This window comes from Enhydra lutris, unplaced genomic scaffold (assembly GCF_002288905.1).
Source record: "Enhydra lutris kenyoni isolate GAN:26980312 unplaced genomic scaffold, ASM228890v2 scaffoldscaffold85, whole genome shotgun sequence".
NCBI classification, from domain to species: Eukaryota; Metazoa; Chordata; class Mammalia; order Carnivora; family Mustelidae; genus Enhydra; species Enhydra lutris.
In genome coordinates, this window is record NW_019154169.1 from 4,019,635 (window position 1) to 4,041,753 (window position 22,119).

At 36.6% G+C, this 22,119-nt stretch overlaps 1 protein-coding gene across 4 annotated transcripts in view; it reads left to right on the plus strand.

The window, feature by feature from the left end:
* LOC111161425 (LSM14A, mRNA processing body assembly factor) overlaps positions 1–22,119 on the plus strand; it is a 54,415-nt gene that overhangs the window by 19,494 nt on the left and 12,802 nt on the right. For 3 of the 4 annotated variants that reach the window (XM_022525053.1, XM_022525055.1, XM_022525054.1), the window contains exons 2-6: positions 5,225–5,388; positions 7,851–7,980; positions 15,739–15,861; positions 21,039–21,215; positions 21,495–21,560. In XM_022525053.1, coding sequence (XP_022380761.1) covers positions 5,225–5,388; positions 7,851–7,980; positions 15,739–15,861; positions 21,039–21,215; positions 21,495–21,560 — 660 coding nt within the window. The remainder of the gene's footprint in view (positions 1–5,224; positions 5,389–7,850; positions 7,981–15,738; positions 15,862–21,038; positions 21,216–21,494; positions 21,561–22,119) is intronic. The other variant, XM_022525056.1, reaches the window with a different exon arrangement.

Genomic DNA, 22,119 nt, shown 5'->3' on the forward strand with positions numbered 1-22,119 from the left:
TTTTTTTTTTTTTTTTTTTTTTTTTTTTTTTTTTTTTTTGTCTCAATTTTTCTTAATTTCCCTAGTGATTTCTTCTTGGACTCACTGGTTGTTTAAGAGTATGGTATTTAATTTCCAGGTCAAGTTTCCTTTTATTATTCATTTCTAGCTTTACTCCATTGTGGTCAGAGAAGATACTTCGTAAAATTTCAATTTTTTTCAATTTATTGAGAGTTGAGTTCGGCCTAACATGTGGTCTACCCTGATGAATGTTCCATGTACAATTGAGAATAATGTATATTTTGCTGTTGTTGAGCAGGGAAAGGATAATCTGTTGCTTTTTAAAACTTTCAGGACACTACTGAGGAAGTTCTTTGACTCTTGAGCCTTGAAACAGTGGTCCCTCTGTGAATTGCCAGATAGTTCAAATCACACAATTGTGATTTTTCTGGGATATGCTGCTTGTTTTCCACCTAGCACTAGCAAAGCTACACTGGGATCATGAGCCACCATCCCTATGGCTGCCTTTTGTGGAGATGGGAGTTAATGAATGGTAGCAGCTTCCACTATGCAAAATGCCAAAATTAACCACAAGTTAATAGCCTTACTTCATCAGCTACTCCCATGGATGCTACAAGAGTGTCATTAGAACTCCATAGTTCTAAAATGGTTTATTCAGACTTCAGGTGCCAAGTCAATAGTTGTTTCGGTGTTGGGACTGATTCCTGGATTTTCTTACTTTGCCATCTTTCATGTCAGTCACCTCTGTGTTTTTATTTCAGGTAGTTGTAATCTTTTGAAAATTACAGTTTTGTAATCTGCCTCATATAACATGTTTAATGTTACTGTGTATATTCACCTAATGTTTTTTTGAAGATTTTAATGATTTATTTGAGAGAAAGAGCAAGCAAGCATGAGAGGAGCAGAGGGAGAAGCAGACTCCCCACTGAACAGGGAGCCTGATGTGGGCTCAGTCAAGCCCTGAGATCATGACCTGAGCCAAAGGCAGATGCTTAACTGACTGAGCTATCCAGGTGCCCCTTAAATCTCTTTTTTAAGTGGGGCTTAAACTCACAACCGTGACCCGGAGTTACATGCTCCAACGAATGAGCCAGCCAGACACCCCTATATTTACTCAACTTTTTGATATGACAAATAATATATCTATTTTGAAGGAAGAAAAAAGACCAGAGTTGTAGAATTCTAAATAAAATTTTAAAAATTGCATCCAGTAAATCATATTCTTTTGGTGAATTTGAGTCTAAGACTGACCCCTTTCTTTAAGTTCCTCTACACCGTTACTTGGCATGGTAACTTCCAAACTGGTCTTCTTCCATTTTCACTTTGTTTTCCACCATCACAAAAGGACAAATAGTATAGAATGGTGGGAAAATGAACAGTCATGGTTCTGCACGTGTAAAGTCTCAGTTAAGCAAGATGATAAAAGTTCTAGATTTCTACACATTTTGCTATACAAATACTGTACCATACTGCTTTTAAAAAAATTCAGGAGGGTTAATCTTATATGTTCTTACCACAATTTTTAATTAAAACGATAGCATTAACAAAAATCCTGGTAGTGAGTTATGCCTAATAAAGTCAGCTTCAAAGAAAAATTGAAGAAGATATAAGAATTGAGGCTTTTTGCTGGAGACAAGGAAAGAGTGCATCAAGATCAGGGAGAACCATGCAACAAGTACTTTTAAGACTAATTATGTAGCCAAATTGAGCCAAGGAAAAACTTGGGGTGAGTGGGAATCATATACTAGCTTTCCGTGGTTTGCCGTGTTTAGCTTCTGTTACCTCCAAGTGCAAAAATTAAATAACAAGAGAAATTGGGGATGAACCAGTGTGATTTCTCACTATATTGTTAATTCCTTTACTTAACATTTGCATGTAAACTAATTCATGTGTTGAAATGTGTTGTAGCTGAACAATAGTAGTGATTTTCTACCTTTTCTGTGCTTATCATGCCTTTCTTTCCACTCTCAATGCCCAGGTCGTTTGTATTATCTTCAGCCATGTGTGCCCTTCTGATCTCGGTTAATTTTTTCTTTATAATGGTACAAGACTTGTCTATTGGAAATATTAAATCTGATCAAACTAGTATCTATTATTAGAGTATGTTTCTCCTACTCTTGGTGTGTACAGTTCATTCTCCATGGTCTCTGTTTTCATACTTTTTCATTATCCTCTTTTATTGTATGATACAAGTTTTCTTCACACCACATTTTGGAAAATGTGTCCTTAATTTTTTTTTGTTTTGTTTCAAGATTTTATTTATTTATTTGACAGACCGAGATCACAAGCAGCAGAGAGGCATAAGCAGCAGAGAGGCACGCAGAGAGAGGGGGAAGCAGGCTCCCTGCTGAGCAGAGAGCCTGATATGGGGCTCAGTCCCAGGACTCTGGGATCATGACCTGAGCTGAAGGCAGAGGCTTAACGCACTGAGCCACCGGAGGCCTCTATGTCCTTAGTTTTAAACTCTAATGTTGGTTACCTTTAGGACCTCAAATAAGCAAATTTTAAGCCTACAAATACTAATTTACCGACTTCCCAAAAAATTTTATCAAGTGATTCTCTGCTATAACAGATGAGATTTTCAATTTATGTATTTCCCTTTGTGTTTTCCTCTATTTCCACTTATCTTCATCTTCCAGTATTTGTTAGAATACTATGTGGTGGAGCACCTGGGTGGCTCAGTGGGTTAAAGCCTCTGTCTTCGGCTCAGGTCATGATCCCAGGGTCCTGGGATCAAGCCCCACATCGGGCTCTCTGCTCAGTGGGGAGCCTGCTTCCCTTCCTCTCTCTCTGCCTGCTTCTCTGCCTACTTGTGATCTCTGCCAAATAAATAAATAAAATCTTAAAAAAAAATAAAAGTAAAATACTATGTGGCAAACCATCCTGACTTTTGTCAGTATGTAATTTAGTAGCTTTTTTCAGAACTATTAAGCTTACATTCTGTTCTAAGACCATAGTAAATTGTCATACATATTTGTGTGTTTAAAAGAATTCTTCATCTCTTATTTATTTAAATTCAGCTAATTAACGTATAGTTTATTATTAGTTTCAGAGACAGAGTTTAGTGATTCATCAATGCATATAACACTACGTTAAGTGCCCTTCTTAAATGCCCATCACCCAGTTAACGCCATCCCTCCAGCCACCTCCCCTCCAGCAGCTCTGTTTGTTCCCTAGAGTTAAGAAGAGTCTCTTATGGTAAGAGTCTCTTATGGTTTGTCTCCCCTTCTGATGTCATCTTACTTTATTTTTCCCTCCCTTCCCCTATGTTCCTCTGTTTTGTTTCTTAAATTCCACATGAGTGGAATATAATTTTCTTTCTCTGATTGACTTACTTCACTTAGCATAATACCCTCTAGTTCCATCCACATTGTTGCAGATGTATTCATCTTTCTTTTTTTTGAATGAGTTAAAAGTTTAATTCTGAACCATTTTTATAACTGCATTTTCTCTTGAAGTGTCGTATCACAGCAGGTTACAACAACTTTGGGATAAAAGGCAAATGGTAAACTGTCCAAAACAAGGTTCCAAATAACACCTCTTACTGATTTACCCTACCCACATCATCTTTAATCTTTTATTTGGTACCACATCTAAGTCCTTGCTGTACAAAAACCACCGACAAGCTCCATTAGGTTTTCCAAGGCCTAAAAAAACCATTCAAACTATACCCATGTATTCACTAGACAGATGAAAAATCCATTCAAGATTAATATTTATCACAGGAAATGGAAGAAAATTTCAGAAAGAACTGTTCTACCTTCTTGAGAAAAATAAAAATCTTATGATCAAAATGACATTGAAAAGAAAAGGTAGCATACAGAGCTAAGGAAAGAGAACAGACAAGACAAATATAACAGCAGAGTAACTATATCAATACAACAGTTAAAGCAGAAAAACCAAGTCATTAATAGAGAACAATTTTTGAGAAAAAGCAAGTAAGATGTAAAGAAAAAGTACAGCAATAAAATGGCTGAAGACAATGTTATGCAGATTTAGACAAGAGTATAAGAGAAAATATATTAAAGATATAACAGAAATTTCCTGACATGAGGACCTAAATTTGATCAAAAGGTTTCACTGTATTTCCAGAAAAAGATTTAGTGCACTATAAGCTATAGAGACTTACCCTTTGCTTTATCAGATTAAAGAACTCACAGAACAGTGGCATCAAGCAAAAGATAAAGTATCATAAGTAATGGACTTTGTAGCATAAAGGAGGGAGGCATTATTTAAAATGAAATGAGACATATATTTAATCTAACCCCAAATCAAGTATAGAAAAAAAAAACGTACATTCAAAACTTTGCACATTCTTAAGGGGTTTACTCCCTCTAGGACACTCTTAAATGGATAATACATAATCTTTCAAACTTTCTTATTTGAAACTTCTGTATGGATGCAGACATTTTCAGAAATCTAAGACAGTGAACCCGAAACTTTAATGTTCATAAGAAACTCTTGAAGAATTGGTTTAAAATCCAGGTATCTGGACCCTCTTCTCAGAAAGTCTAATTCAGTGGATTTGAATAGGATCCCAGAAATCTTTTTAGCCAGCTTACCCTGGTGTAGGTGGTCTGTGGTTTAACTTTGAGTGATGCTATCTTAAGTGTTGAAATAATCAGATTTAATTATGAGATAGATATTTTAGGTAACTAGGGCATTTCAAGCTGTCCCCTGGGTTGAATACCTGACAGCTGCATGGCTCAGCTTCTAGAGGACCTACTACTCACTGAGATAGATGTTCCCTTCATTATCTTCTCTTAACCCAAAAGCTCAGTTTCCCAAACTTTGGTATTTTGTGGATGGGGAAATCTTCATTTGGCCACTCCACTCCCCAACAAGAAATCTCACATAGGTTTGCCAATTTTTTATTTTACTGAATGATACTAAAAATTAGGCACAATGAAAGAGGACATTTATAACACCTCCTCTCACCACAACCACCAAAGATATAAATAAATAAAAATATAGGAAGAACATGACCTCATAATACAGATTGTCTTTTAAATTGAGTGTATTTAGCTCTAGGCAGAAACCCTCTATTTTCCTCTTTTTTTAAACAAAATTTCGTTAGCTACAAATTAATGAATATTTTAATATTTTCTCACAGATGACATTTAAGAACTGCTGTTTATTGGTATTTGGAAGAGGGCATTTCTAAGAGTCACCACCTAAATATGATGAGTAAACATACATCTCTAATCCTCTGTTTTCTCAACAGTTCGGTCCTTTGGTACAGAAGACAGACCAACAGATCGTCCCATACCACCTCGAGATGAAGTCTTTGAGTACATCATATTCCGTGGGAGTGATATTAAAGACCTCACTGTTTGTGAGCCACCAAAACCACAATGTTCTTTGCCTCAGGACCCAGCTATCGTTCAGGTAACTGATAGTAAATTTGTTGTGGAGTACAAGAAAACTTGAAGTATGTAGCTAGTCTTGGCTTTTCTCTCTCTTGGATTTTGGTTTTGGGGTGGGGTTTTTTTTGTTTTTCTTTTTTGTTAGTTTTTTTTTTTCTTTCCCTCAGTTGAATGTTCGTTTGCTTATCATTTCCTGGTTACCTAGATACGTGAAATACCTGGATAATGTCTTCATCTAGGTTTTTTTCTTTAGATCATAAGTTGGGACTCAAGAAAGTAAGAAATAGCAGAGGTTTTTTGTTTTTTTTTACCATAAAATATTTTCTAATTTTAGCAAATTAAAATAGCTTACATTTATTGAGGTCTAACTGAATGAGCAGCACTATTCAAACTACTGCAGATAGAATAAGTCAATCCTTATAGTACTCTCTGAGCTTGATACTATAATTATAATATAGCTATATAATTCTAATTTTTTCAGGTGAGTAAATTAAGGTAGAGCCATAATTTGGACACAACCAGGCAGTCTGGCTATGGAATATAGGATCCATGTCACTTACACTATTATCCATATTTGGTTCATACTACAAACCGGGGTGGTAATGGTTATTCTTAGGTAAGATTATTAGGTTCAGTGAATCATATTGGTATCATATTTATACACACACAACATAATATGCATGCAATGTTGTATAATAAGATAACACAAACATAAAAGGATTTTAACATACACAGATATGTTGCTCGATTCTCTAAATAAGGTATAAAAAGGGACCCCTGGGTGGCTCAGTCTATTAAACATCTGCCTTCGGCTTAGGTCATGATCCCAGAGTCCTGGGATCCAGTCCCACATCGGGCTCCTTGCTCAGCGGGGAGCCTGCTTCTCTTTCTGCCTGTTCTGCCTGCTGCCCCCCGCCTGTGCTCTCTCTCTGACAAATAAATAAAATCTTTAAAAAATATATTTATAATAAGGTATGAAAAAAGGTGACCTAGGGGTGCCTGGGTGGCTCCGTGGGTTAAAGCCTCTGCCTTTGGCTCAGGTCATGATCCCAGCATCCTGGGATCGAGCCCCACATTGAGCTCTCTGCTAAGCAGGGAGCCTGCTTCCCCCTCTCTCTCTGCCCGTCTCTCTGCCTACTTGTAATCTCTATCAAATAAATAAAATCTTCAAAAAAAATAAAAAAGAAAAGAAAAAAGACCCTAAGTATTCTCAGTAAAAGAAATAAAAAATTTATATTTTATTAAAAACAAATACATGATTCCTAAAAGATTATAAATTATGAATCAAGGAGGATATTCATTACAGTGCTTGTTTACATGATAATTGGAAATATATAGAAACTGCCTGAATTTTAGTTACAACAACAGAGGAAGCAGATTGGCATAGGAGTGTTTTCATTTTGGGGCATGGCTGATTAAAAACGTATGGTCCCCATGATTTTCTTCTTGGATCTGTTTTCTTCTCAACCCTTTTTCTTGTCAGTCTTTGGTCATTTGCACCAAAATATGCTTGTTGATTTTTTTTTTTCTTTAAAGTAATGTAATACTTTCAGATTTTTTTAAAGTAACTTTTCCTATTTTATGCTGTGATAAAATCTTAGTTTTCCACAAAACAGATTCTTAGAATATATACTATCTTGCGTAAGATTTGTCTTCCAATGTTAAAATACCTAATGAACTAAAATAAAAAAAATAAAATACCTAATGAACTCTTCTAAAGAAATTAAGGGTATATAAAATTAAAATGGAAAAAAAAAGCGGGGTGCCTAACTGGCTCAGTTAGTGGAGTGTGCAACTATTGATCTCAGAGTTACAGGTTTGAGCCCATGTTGGGTTTAGAAATTACTTAAAAATAATTTTTTTTTTAAGATTTTATTTATTTAAGAAAACATGAGCACAAATGGGGAGTAGGGGCAGTGGGAGAGGAAGAAGTAGACTCCCTCCTGAACAGGGAGCCCTCTACAGGACTCGATCCTAGGACTCTAGGATCATGACCTGAGCTGAAGACCAACACTTAACCAGCTGAGCCACCCAGATGCCCTAAAAATAAAATCTTTTTTAAAATGGGGAAAAAAGGAAAGTACCTTTTAACATTTATTTAATAACTTTCTTGAATATAAGGTTTTTAGTAAGAAACAATTAAATTTATTCTTAGAACATAAACTGGAGAAATTCTCTCCTCTTCTTTCCCCTCATTCCATGTTAAGACTTTTCTAAGCCTGCTATAAAGGTCTTAACTCTACTTAACTGTAGAAAAATACATTTATAAGTCACATCAAGTATAATTGGCATGTATGTACAAATATTGAAATCGGGAGGTTGTTAAACTGTTTGGATATTAAATGTATGTTGTAGGTTATCATAATTGCGTTTGTATCTAGTAATTATAATTTAAAGTTTTCTTTAAAAATGTAAATATTCTAATTTTTTCATTATAGAAATGTTGTGTAGAGCCTGGAAAAATAACCCATGATCTTTCTTCAGTCTTCACTAGGCTCATCTACTTCTTCATTCCAGTCAGTGGGTTCCTATGGACCTTTTGGCAGGATGTCCACGTACAGTCAGTTCAGTCCAAGTTCATTGGTTGGGCAGCAGTTTGGGGCTGTTGGTGTTGGTATGTTGTGCTTCTTTCTTTTTCTTTTCTCTTCCTTTTTAAAAATTTACCTGTCTTTACCACAAATTTACAGACGTATTTGGTGTTCTTTCTGTGTAACATTAATTTAAAGGCTTTATTTAATGTCTTCAGTAACGGGTGGTTCTATGAAGTCATCTCTCAGAATAGTCACATTTTTTTTTTAGTCACATTTTTAAAAAAATCTGGATCTATTCAGCTGCCAAATATCATTGAGTGTTATTTTAAATTTATATAAGATATATCCATTTAAAATAAGCATTTATTTTCTGGGGTACATGGCTCACTCAGTTGGGAGAGCATATAACTCTTAATCTCTGGGTCATGAGTTCAAACCCCACATTGGGTGTAGAGATTACTAAAAAAAATAAACTAATCTTAAAAAAAATCCTAAAATAAGCGTTTTTCCCCAACAGGATGGGTTTTCAAAAAGAGAATTGTGTATAATGCTAATATTAAGGAATAATAATGCCATTAAGGGATATTTATATTAGGTAGAATGTGAAAAGATAATCACATATAACATGTTTGGGGGCATGATGCTTCATTTAACAGTGTTTTAGAAACATTAACACTGTAAGGAGAAAGCTAGATATAATCAGATCAGCTTGGTGTTGTGTTGTTTTCATAGCTATGCATTTTAGCTCTGTAGTATACCTTTACTGAAGTTTTCACACTGAAGAGTACTTTTAAAATCTCAAATTCTAGCCCTTTATCTTTTTTAATTCAATTGAAATAACGATTTATCAGTTTACCTTGTTTCTCTGCATCACAAATCCGGTTTCAGGCCTATCTTGAAACATACTAGTATGTTAACAAATTTTGTTAAAATTAATTCCTTTTTTTTTTTTTTAAAGATTTTATTTATTTATTTGAGAGAGAGAGAGAATGAGAGGGGAGAGGGTCAGAGGGAGAAGCAGACTCCCCACTGAACCTGGAGCCCAATGCGAGACTCGATCCTGGGACTCCAGGATCATGACCTGAGCTGAAGGCAGTTGCTTAACCAACTGAGCCACCCAGGCACCCCAAATTAATTCCTTTTATAAAATACTTTTTTTATGTGGTTGTGACTTTTCAAGTATCTAAATGTTTTGCTTACTCACAAAAAATCAAAAAGATGGGAAAAAAATAAATCCTAAAAGTGAATGGATACAAACAGAAATAACTGGTGCTAAGTTTATATCAAATTGATAGTATAACCACACAGAATAAAAGAGGAATTAAAATAACTTTTACACTCTTAGTAGGGGTATAAGAACAAATAGAACTGTAAAAAACCCTTGACTTAGGGCTTATAATTAGTAGAGGTATTGTTGTTAATTTTGAAACTGTTTTGTATGTATATAGAATAGGGCAAATAATACAGTGATGTTGTTGGGAAATGCTGTTCTTTCCATGGAGAAGGGAGAAAGAAACATAGGGGTAAGGAACAACCCTGTGGTGTTGAAAGTAAATTGGAAGCATGAATGTGAACTTGTTTTTTAAAAACTGGTTATTTCCTGTCTCTGTTCATAGAAAGGACCTAGAAGCAATGATACCCTATAGCAAAGAATATGTGTAGACCCAGTTCTTGGTTTCTAAATACCATACCCCACTAGAAGGAACATGGGCCCCTTGAAAAAAGAAGGGGAAACAGTGCTCTTTTTCTTTTTTTTATAAGTTTATTTATATAAGTAATCTCTACATCCAGCGTGAGACTCAAACTCAGGACCCCAATATCAAGAGCACATGTTCTTCCGACTGAGTCAGCCAGGTGCCCAAACAATGCTCTTTTTTAACAGAAAAATGCCAGCTAATAAAGAGAAGGAATGGTATAGAAAATTACCATTTTTGTAATATCCAGAGTATTAATTAGCAAGGATTATCAGTTGTTGCTGAAATCATTGGGTGAACAGTGTTGGACGGAATATTAAAATGGCCTTAAAGTATCATCCCACAGTTAATTAATTATAGAGGGGACAACATTGTGCCTTTATAATGGAGACCTCTCATGGTCACCATTTTAATCATCAAGTCATAAAGTTTGGAATTGCCACAGTTACCTAATTAAATGTCTCCTAATGTGATGATATAAGAAGAAGGTAAATCCAGATTTACCCTGCTAGCTATAACTGTTAGAATCCTATTCTGAGGATTTAAATAAGGGGCAGTTTCAAATTATCCTTTTGAGATTCCTTTCACTAAATTGAGTAGTTGGCTAACATTGAGATTATTACTGCACCTACCTCATACATTACTGCGAAGTTTGCATGACTTAATATGTGTAAAGCATTTGAATAGGGTATAGCACATAGTGTTACATAGTAAATAAGGTTTCTACCATTCCTCAGAGCCTGCTTTTCTAATCAATATCTATTTCTTATAAATGCTTTATCTAATTTCAATATTATTGGGAGTTGCTAGTTTACTGTTTTTCGGGTGTTACAAAGGTAGAGGGTTTTATTTGTATTTTCTTTATCAGTTGAGTAATTTTTGCAGTAGATGATTATATTTTGTTTGTTGATTTTCATATTGGTAGGATAATTTGTGGAATGACTGGAGAGTCATTATAATATTTAGAAGTTACTAAAATGAGGAGAAGGAGGAAAATTCTTGCATTGATTAGGGTGGTAGGTGATTTTTAGAAAAGGAGTTAACTCAGATATGGTTTGCGTTAGCACAGATTAAGCCAGATTTTAGTCTAAGCCTCTTGTTTTCGATCCCTAGTGCAGTTCACCCTTGAACAAAAATGTATCCGAACTGCACAGGTCAACTTTCACATGGGTTTTTTCCAATAAATACATTAATAAATGTATTTTTCTACCATGTGATTTTTTTTTTTTTTTTAATATATTTGGGAGAGAGAGAGCATGTGTAAGCAGGGGGAGGGAGAGGGCGGAAGAATCTTGAGCAGAGACACTGGCCTCAATCTCATGGCCCTGAGGTCATGACCTGAGCGAAAACCAAGACTTAGACGCTTAACTCAGCCACACACCCCCAAATGATTTCCTTAATAACATTTCCTTTTCTCTAGCTTACTATATTGTAAGAATACAGTACAGCATTCTGACTTAAAAAGGAAGTTTAAATCAGGTAAACACTTGTTATTTGGGAAAATTTTTTTTCCACTTTAATTTTTATATGTTACAGTCTTTTTTATAAGTTTTTTGCAATTTATATAATGAAGGATTAATATCTGTAACATCTGTAGGGACCTACAACCCAACAGAAAAAGAGGCAGGTTTAGGAACTAACTAATTTTGCCTTTTTCAGGAAGAAAGGAATACAGATGGTCCCCAAATGTGGAAAAATGCTTAAGTTTTGCTTATAATAAGAGATATACAAAGTAAATATGTACTGAGGCACCATTTCTCACTGTCAGTTTGGCAAAAGCCCAAAAGTCTGAGTGTGTGTGTGTGTATGTATGTATATATATATTATTTTTGCAAGATAGTGAAGAAATAGATACTCTCATACATTGAAAGGAATGATACACCAGACAGGATTAAAACACTTATTTTTTTAAAGCTGATGCTAAAATAATTCTTAAGTGCAAAGATTAGGTCTTTATTGACTTTGATTTATGGAACCTTAGGAAAAATTAATGACCCCACAATAAAGGAAACAGTAAAATAGGCTTGGCATGCTAAGTCTCATAATACCCTGTGGACAAGACAGAGAACTATTGGCTGAATAGACAGGTAAATGGGTACATTTTATCTGGCTCCCTGGATGAAATGTACCCATTTGTCTGTCTATTCAGGGCTCCCTGGTCAGCAGGAAATCTGCTTCTCCCTTTCCCACTCCTGCTTATGTTCCCTCTCCTGCTATATCTCTCTCTGTCAAAAATCAATCTGGGGGCGCCTGGGTGGCTCAGTGGGTTAGGCCTCTGCCTTCGGCTAAGGTCATGATCCCAGGGTCCTGGGATCAAGCCCCGAATCAGGCTCTCTGCTCAGCGAGGAGCCTGCTTCCTCCTCTCTCTGCCTGCCTCTCCGCTTACTTGTGATCTCTCTCTCTCTGTCAAATAAATAAATAAAATCTTAAAAAAAAAATCTATCTAACTTTAAAAATTAAAGATAAAAATTTAAAAAGATAAAAATTTAAAAATTAAAGATAAAATTTAAAAAAAAAAAAAAAAACCTATATCCCAGCAGCTAACTAAGACACCAAAATCTTAATGAGGTCATTAGAAGAAAAGAAAATTACAGCCCATACTGTGGACATGTATTTAAAAATCCTTAACACAGTATTAGCAGTGAAAGCCAGCAATTCATAAAAAGAATAGTACATAATGACAAAGTTATCTCAGAAATGCAACAATGTTTTAACATTTGAAAATCATTAGTAATTGACCACATGAACAGAATAAAGGAGAAAAACTATAATCCCAAGAGATACAGAATAGGCATTTGATAAAATTCAGCACCTAATTTATCAACAGCTGAGGAATGGGAGGGAATTTCCTAAATTTGATCAGGGAAATGAAAAGTTTACATACACACAGGCAAAGTAAAAAGATACAGAGATTGAAAAGCAAGAACTAAAAAATGTCTCTGAAGGTGACATGATTGTGTATGTAGAAAATGCAAAAGAATTTTCAAACCATTAGAATAAATAAGTGAATTTAGCATGGTAAGAGAATACAAAATGAACTATATTTTTTATTCTAGAACAGATGGGTTGCCAAACTGTGGTCTGTATCCAGTCCGCCTCCTGTTTTTATAAAGTTTTATTGGACTACAGGCAAACCCACTTATTATATGTTGTTTATGGCTGCTTTTATACTACATAGGCGGAGTATAAGTAGTTATAATGGAGGCCATATGGCCTGAAGACCCTAAATGTTTATCGTCTGGTCACTTGTAGTTGAAGTTTATTGACATGTGATCTAGAACAGATTGTTGAGAAGTGAAATGCAAAATACATCACAGCTTGCAGTTAGCACAGTAAAATCAAATACCCAGGAAATAATATAACGGAAGATATTTGAAAACATCTACAACCGTGGTTCTCAGTGGAGGAGGGTTAATTTTACCTTCTTCCTGCAGAGGACATTTGGTAACGTATGAAGACATTTTTGGTTGTCACAACTGGGGGAATACTACTAGTATGTAGAGGGTAGAGGCCAGGGATGCTTCCTAACATCTTACAATGCATAGGACAACTCCTCACAAAATGTCAGTAGTACTGAAGTTGAGAAAACTGCTCTGTAATGAAAACCACAGAATATTGATGAGAGAAATTAAAGTTCTAAGTAAATGGAGACTTAATCCAGGCTCATGAGTTGGAAAATTCAGTATTATTTTTAAGGTAATATTTTTCCCAAAATTGATTTATAGAGCGAACACAATCCAAGTAGACATTTTAAAATAGAAATTGATAGGGGTGCCTGGGTGGCTCAGTCGGTTGGGCATCTGACTCCTGATTTTGGCTCGGGTCATGATCTCAGGATCATGAGACCGAGCCCTATGTTGGGCTCTGCGCTAGACATGGAACCTGCTTGGGATTCTCTCTCTCCCTCTGCATCCCCAACCCCACTCATGCTCTCTCTCAGAAAGAAAGAGAGAAAGAAGAAAGAAAATTGACATGCTGATTTTAATATTTATATGGAAATACAAAACCTAGAATAGCCAAAACAGTCTTGAAGAAAGGGGGCATCAGGATGGCTCAGAGAGTTAATGGTCCAATATTTGATCTTAGCTTAGGTCTTAATCTCAGGGTCATGAGTTCAAGCCCTGTGCTGGGCTCCATGCTGGGTGTGGAACCTACTTTAAAAAAAAAAAAAAGTTTAAAGTTTGTATGTGGTTTCAAGGTTTACTGTAAAGTTAAGAGGAATCAGAACAGTGACTTAATGATACAAGGATAGACAGATAGACCAGGAATAAAGAATAGAGAGTACAAAAATAGACCTACTCAAATAGTAATTTAAAACAGAGATGCCAGTGCAGTTCAATGGAGAGGGGAAAATCTCCTTAACCAGTATGTATTTGGAAAAAAATTAACCTTGGCCCAAGCCTTACACCATATATAAAAAACAACTTGAGGGGTGCCTGGGTGGCCCAGTCAGTTAATTGTCTGACTTTCTGGTTTTAGCTCGGGTCATGCTCTCAGATTCATGAGATCAAGCCCAGCCACACTTAGCATGGAGTCTGCTTAAGATTCTCTTTCCCTCTTCCTCTGCTTCTCCCCTCTCTGCTCATTCTCTGTCTCAAATAAATAATCTTTAAAAAACAAAACAAAACAAAAAAACAACGTGAGATAAACCAGGAGGCAAATTAGAATAAGGAACATGGGTGTGATAACAACCAGGAACTCAGAGAAGAGATGGAGGAAATAAAGATACATAAAGATATATAGAAGAGTTTGTTAACCAGAGGGCAAGCAGTGGGAGGTTGGAGGAGGTGAGGAAACAAAGCAGCATGCAGATAAGACTACACATCTTCAGAGTGGCTTATGTCTTAATCATTGCCCAGAAATACTAGGGATAATGGGATGGATCTGACTTCCCACAATCATTTAAAGCATTAGTCCCCACATTTCCTGGTGATGTGGGAAGTTACAGTAGGCCACTCCTGAGCTGGCCAGGGCTGTATCCTGACTGGATTGATTCCATCTTCAGGGGAGTCCCAGTGATTCTCATTATCTGAAATTCTATGCTAGGTTCTGATGCCCTGTTTTAGAAGGGTATGAACAACTAGGATTTATTAAATTGGAGGGGGCAGTGTTAAAGACAGTAGGAAGGTAAGTAATGGTTTGAAGGAACTGGAGTTGCTTAGCTGGGAAATCAGAAGATTGCTAGAATCTGATCATGATCTTCAAATGTTTAAGAGCAGATGGGTCAACTGCTGTGGAGTAGACTGATGAAAATAAGGAAAGTGGTGAGAAAAGAGGTAGACAGATAAGGGGAGGGTCTGGTAAACTGAGATAAGTAATCCAAACTTACATCTTAAGGGCAGTGGAAAGCCATCCCAGGGTCCTAAGCACTGTGGTAATGTGGTTATATCTGTATTTCACAAGAGATCTTCTATCATTTTTAGATTGGAGTTAGAGATGGGAGAGGAAGGGCTACTGAAATAGTTCCTGCTACAGAAAACCTACATAGATTAAATATTAAGTCAGAAGAGAACACAGCATAAGAAAAGTGAATAATCTGTAAGGACTGCAGAAATTTAGAGAAGATTGACATAACCTTATATAGCAAAGAATTTGAGCCCTTTCTAGGGATTTGTTACTCATATTACCAGAACTTTTTGTGGTTGCTTTAGCAGAATGCATCCCCGCAGTACCGTCCTGGAGGGAAGCATTAAAACGAACTAGAGTCCATTGGCTGGTGCCTTGGAAATGCTGGATAAGCTCTTCATAGACTTGTCGGCTAATTTGGCTGTTTGTGCAGATACTCATTATTAAAATAATTACACCTTAATACTGGTGTAGAACATACCGTTTCTGCTACTTCTGTGTCTAACATCGGTCCTTGCTGTCCTATCTAACTGCTTAGGACAGTATTGCTGTTAGAAAAATTGTTTGCATCTAGAGATGCTGGGGTATATATTGGTTTGCTTTTTTCATATAGTGTAAAAGATTTCTCATACTATTTTTGATGCACTTTAGTTAATTTCCAGGGTTATTAATATGCATGCGTGTTGTAGGGGGTAGGAGTGGCAACAGTTATCATCATTAAAATGGTATATTACTTTATATAATTGAAAGTTTTAAATTAAATATATATTTTTTTGTCATTTAAAAAAAAATCTCTTAAAGCTGGAAGCTCTTTGACATCCTTTGGAACAGAAACATCAAACAGTGGTACCCTATCCCAAAGTAGTGCAGTTGGTTCTGCCTTTACACAGGATACAAGATCGCTAAAAACACAGTTATCTCAAGGTAAGCTGTTTTTTCTTTCATATAAACCATTCTTAACATCTTTAGTGGTTTTTGTCTTTCTCTTTGAATGTAAGAGCTTTGCAGCCTGCATATCACATGTATCCTTCTATTTGGTCCTTTTAACATTTTTCTCCTAGTTGCTGTTGTAATAAGTATATTATTGAAAGACATCCACTGTTTAGACTCTACAATTCTGAAATCATAAAACTGGGAACCAGTGAACTTTCTCTAAGTTTGACACTTTTTGCAAGGCAGTTATATAACTTGTATGTAATACTTAAATGTATCAAATTAGTCCCAGACTCACCACTGAAAATGACCTATTCTTGATTAACTTGAAATAGTAGCTTAAAAAACCAAGCTATTCTTTGTACTGTTGAGTCTTTCCTAGCATCCGCACAGGATCTAGAGCAGTGGTTCTTAGTATGGGCCACCCACAACCAAATCATCTGGAATGCTTCTTAAAAATACAGGACCTCGGGGCGCCTGGGTGGCTCAGTGGGTTAGGGCCTCTGCCTTCGGCTCGGGTCATGATCTCAGGGTCCTGGGATCGAGCCCCGCATCGGGCTCTCTGCTCAGCGGGAAGCCTGCTTCCTCCTCTCTCTGCCTGCCTCTCTGCCTGATTGTGATCTCTCTCTGTCAAATAAGTAAATAAAAAAAATCTTAAAAAAAAAAAAAAAATACAGGACCTGGGCACCTGGGTGTCTCAGTTGGTTAAGCCACTGCCTGTGGCTCAGGCCATGATCTTGGAGTCCCGTGATCAAGTCCCACATCGGGCTCCCAGCTTTGCAGGGAGTCTGCTTCTCCCTTTGACCTTCTCTGCTTTCATGCTCTCTCTCTCTCTCTCTCTCTCTCTCTCAAATAAATAAAATCTATAAAATAAAAAAAAAAGCAGGTGCTGATGATTGCTATATCAGAATCCTTGGAATTTGGCAGTGTGCATCGTAATTAGCTTCTTACAGGATCCTCTTTAATATTTTAAAATCTGTTTTTTCTACCGGCCAGTTTTATAATCTTCGGTGGTCCCAAGATTCTCTCTCTTTTTATCTGCATCTGAAGCGGTTGTTACTGACACATTGCTTTATATGGATGTTCACTTTTAAATAAAACAATGTAAAGTCTTTTCAGAAGGATGCTATCTGTAGTCCCAGGATGATATTGTTTAAAGCTGTTGAGGGTAAACTCAAGCTAATACTAAACATGATCCTATGTATCTCACTTTAGATATTTTGAAATAGTTACAGTCCTTATTACTGATTTTTTCAACAGTCTGAAGATTTGTTGTAGATGAATTAGAAATACAGTAGGTGTAAGAAAGAAAATAAAAACACCCATAGTCCCATTGTCCAGAAATAACAAGTAATTACTTTTTGTTATATACACTTCAGACTTCTTTGTAGGTTAATAGAAGTATGTATTTCTCCATAGCTCTTTTGGGGTTTTTTTCTTTTTAAGAATTCTTTCTTACCCTACAGGGAGCCTGCTTCTCCCTCTGCCTGCCACTCTTCCCTGCTTGTACTCTCTCTGTCTCTCCCTGTTAAATAACTAAATAAAATCTTTTTCTAAAAAAAATTCTTTCTTAAATAAAATTCTTCATCTTTTTAAGCATTAGCTTTCTAAAATATAAAATGGGACGTGAGGGGCACCTGGCTGGCTCAGTGGGTGGAACAAATGACTCTTGATTTTGGGGTTGTGGATTTGAGCCCCACATTGGCTCAAACCACGTTGTATTGCAGAGATTACTTAAAAATAAAATCTTTAGGGGCACCTCGGTGGCTCAGAGGGGAGCCTGCTTCCTCCTCTCTGCCTGCCTCTCTGCCTACTTGTGATCTCTGTCTGTCAAATAAGTAAAATCTTTAAAAATAATAATACATAATAAAAAATAAAATCTTTATAAAAAATAAAGGGGCACCTGAGTGGCTCAGTCAGTTGAGTGGCCAACTCTCAGTTTTGGCTCAGGTCCTGATCTCATGGTCATGGGATCCAGCCCCACAATGGACTCCATTCTGAGTGTGGAATCTGCTTCAGAATCTCTCACCCTCCCCCCCCCACTCACGTTCACACTCTCTCTTAAGTAAATAAATAAAACCTTAAAAAAATAAATAAGAATAAAATAAAATGGGGCTTTATTGGTAAGAAACTTACTGTGAGAATTACATGTTAAAAAAGTGTGTGGAATGCCCCTGCTTAGTAGATGTTAACTATTTTAATCAATGGTGAACATTAACCTTAATATTGAAGCACTTATTAAAATCATAAGTCAGGATGCCTGTTATCATTACTACTCAGCATCATTCTGAAATTTTTAGCTTAATCAGGAACACATGAAAACGAAACATGCATAAATATTGGAATTAGTATTATTTGGCAGTGCTATGACTTTCTGCTTGGAATTGAGAATTAACTGAAACTGAAATTAGAGGTAAACTATAAAGTAACACATAAAAAGCAATAGTTGTTCTAAAACCTAACCCACTGATTATGTAATGGAAATAAAAATACATAACAGATACGGCAAACCCCTGTAGGAAATACAAAGTGTAGTAGAGGGACATAAAAGAAGTCACCGGTAATCAAAGAAACAGATCTTATTCCTAGATACAAAGATTTAGTATTAGGAAGACCTTGTGTCTCTTCATTAAATTTACTATACTCTTAATAAATCCAAATAGAATAGTAGGAGAACTTAATAAAAGAGATACACAGTCCTAAAAATGAACATGGACATACAGTTAGACATTTTTCAAATAAAAGTAATGACACAGGGCTTACCTACTTGATAATAAAGTACGCATAAAGCAGGGCAGGAATAAAAGTCAGAAATAGTTCCAAATATAAATAAGTGATTGATACATGATAAAGATATTCTTAAGTTAGTAGAGGAAAGCTGGCTATCCAATAAGTAATGTTGGGATAGACAATTGCCTGATTATTTGGGAAAAATATTCGATCTAGATTTCTTCCCTCATACTTAGGACTAAAATAAATAAAATAGATTCAAGTATTTAAAAATTTTTGAAGTACATATTATAAGAAAGAGGTATATTTATATAAAGCTGTGACAGAGAAAGCCTGGAACTCTGCATTTGAGTTTCATCAATGAAAACTTGTGAACTTTACAGAATTAAAATACCTAGAGTTTTCTTTGAACTGGTAAGAATGTGCAGATGGGGGGGGCTGTTTTTATTATGCTGAAACCAGCTTCTGGGTTTATTCCCAATGGTATGTCTAGCATTATCTGTATTTCCCTGTGGATAACACAGCTGACAGTATGACTAGAAGACTTCAGTCATAAAGGTTTTGAAAGTACACAGCAGGCAACACCTGGGTGGCTCAGTGGGCCTTAGACTTAGGTCATGATCCCAGGAGTCCCACCTTGGGCTCCTTGCTCAGTGGGGAGCCTGTTTCTCCTGCTGCCTGCCACTACCCCTGTTTGTGTGCACACATGCTTTCTCTCTCTCTCCTCTAATAAATAAAATCTTTAAAAAAAAAAAAAAAGGTACAGAGCAGACCTTGCTTGCTGTGATCACCCCTTCACTTGTGGTTCTGCAACACTTGTGGGTCACAGGATTCTTTTCTCAAAAGCCTCAGTGAGACAATTTTTAGAAATGTATAAGATAGGGATGCCTGGGTGGCTCATTCAGTTAAGTGTCTGTCTTCGGCTCAGGTCATGACCTCACGGTCCTGGGATCAAGCCCCACTTTGGGCTCTCTGCTAAGCAAGGGAATCTGCTTGTCTCTCTCCCTCTGCCCCTCCCTGCTGCTCATGCTCTCACTCTGATAAGTCTCTCTTTTTTTTTTTTTTTAAGAAAAATTTATAAGATCATTTAATGTAATATTGTAAAATTGAACAGTAGGCTTTCCAAAAAACTTAGCAGTTGTTTTATAAGTAAATTCCTATATAAGGTGATAAATGATCACAAAATGTTTTGTCATAGGCCAGAACTTCTACAAACCACCATGATTCCTGTTGTAATCAATGGGAACATTGCAGTTTCTCTTAGTGGTAGAGTCAGCTTTGGCATTAATGGCTGGAAATGGTGATACACATTTGTAATTCCATACTTTAGATAACCATAGACTTGGGGAAATTACTAATAAACGGTCCCTGAAGCATTTGGTGCACAATAACCAGTGCGTTGTAAGCACTCACCAGTTCACCAGTGTTCAGAGCCTGTGAGATGCACTGATGGGTAGTAACATTTGCCACATACTTGGAATTTTTTTCCCATGAAATGAACATAATTTTCTTAAGCAAAACATCCCATGCAATATCGTGGGACAGGAGAGCACCTTGAGCAGAGATTTACAGCAAACAGAGACAAAAGATGATGAGAGCCTCTGATACTACATTCTTCTGTCCATGCTGTGACCAGGCTTAGCATGTGACCACCTCAAAAAAAGGAAAAATGGAATTTGTGAGTGTACAACTCACATTAACCAGAAGCTTCCAAAAGGTCTTTCAAATGGCCAGAAATGAATATGGCAACTGTGTTATTATCTGAAGGGTGTATTTGTTGCTGGCCTTTGAGTACTGATGTGTAATTTTCCCAAGCCCCCTAGGGTATTGGAGGACTTCATCTGTCTAACTTTCTGGTTCTTTACTTCCTTCATAATGGAAATGCAATGGAGATAGTACCTATAAATATAAAAGTACCACTTTAGACATATCTTCAGAAAGTACTAAAAATTTTAGGTTACAGCCTCTGGAAATAATGGCTTAAGTGTCAGTATAATCTTGGGGTTGTCATTATTGGGAAAAGCCTGCATCCTACCTGCATACAACATGATCTTTGATAATATTCCTGGGACATCTTGCCCAGGCAACAGTTTTTGGAAAATTTACTTAAATCTTACTGCACCAGGTAGAAATACAGATAAAGTTCCATTGGTTGGTTGGTTGGTTGGTTGGTTGTTGGGGGTTTTGGGTTTGGTTTTGTTTTTGTTTTTGTTTTTTTTCCAGTGTTTCTCTACTAGCCTAGTGACCCAGCCCACTTAAGATAACCAGTTTTAAACTCTGGTCTAATAAATAGATGAATTCAGATTTGTGCTAAGGATTTAAATTGATAGAAATAAAACTGTAGACTTTTTTTTTTTTTTTTTTTTTTTTTGAGGGTCTAGATTATTTTGAAATCCCCAGAGGATAGGGTAGTTTCTTATCTTTTGGTTACGTTTTAGGTCGTTCAAGCCCTCAGTTAGACCCTTTGAGAAAAAGCCCAACCATGGAACAAGCAGTACAGACCGCCTCGGCCCACTTACCTGCTCCAGCACCTGTTGGGAGAAGGAGCCCTGTATCAACCAGGCCTTTACCATCTACCAGCCAAAAAGCAATAGAGAATCAAGAGCACAGGCGAGGTAGAACTTTAGCTATTTACTATTCATTAATTGACTGATCAACATTTTCCATTCACCTTATTTTTCATTAAAAAGATTTACTGTATGTGAATGATCCTAGAAGGTTTAAACTGAACTTGATAGAATGTTCAGTCTTTCCAACTTGACTCAAAGTAGTGATGGTGGTGGGGGTATAGATTTTTTGCTTTTATTTTGGGTTCCTTTGTTTTTCCCATTTTGAACTTAAAGTTTTTGATTTTGTGTCCTGAGCTCATTCCTGACTTTGTATGTCTTTTATAGCTGAAGTACACAAAGTTTCAAGACCAGAAAATGAGCAACTCAGAAATGATAGCAAGAGACAAATAGGTAAGTTACTTGAATCTGAAAGCCATATTCTTTGCTTCTCAATTAAAAAGGACATTTGATGCATAATTACTATTAAAAAATGAAAGCCTGGGGCACCTGGGTGCCTCAGTGGGTTAGGCCTGTCTGCCTTCAGTTCAGGCAATGATCTCAGGGTCCTGGGATTGCAGCCCGCATCAAGCTCTCTGCTCAGCAGGGAGCCTGCTTCCCCCTCTCTCTGCCTGCTGCTCTGCCTCCTTGTGGTATCTCTCTCTCTCTCTCTCTGTCAAATAAATAAATAAAATATTTTTTTAAAAAAGGAAAGCCTGCGGGGGCACCTGGGTGACTCAGTGGGGTGACTCAGTGGGTTGAGCGTTCAACTCTTGATTTCGGCTCAGCTCATGATCTTATAGGTTGTAGGGTCAAGCCCCATGTCGGGCTCTGTACTCAGCAGGGAGTCTACCTAAGATTTTCGCTCTCCCTCTCTCTCAAATAAATAAATTTTTTTAAAAACAAAATGGGGGCGCCTGGGTGGCTCAGTGGGTTAAGCCTCTGCCTTCAGCTCGGGTCATGATCTCAGGGT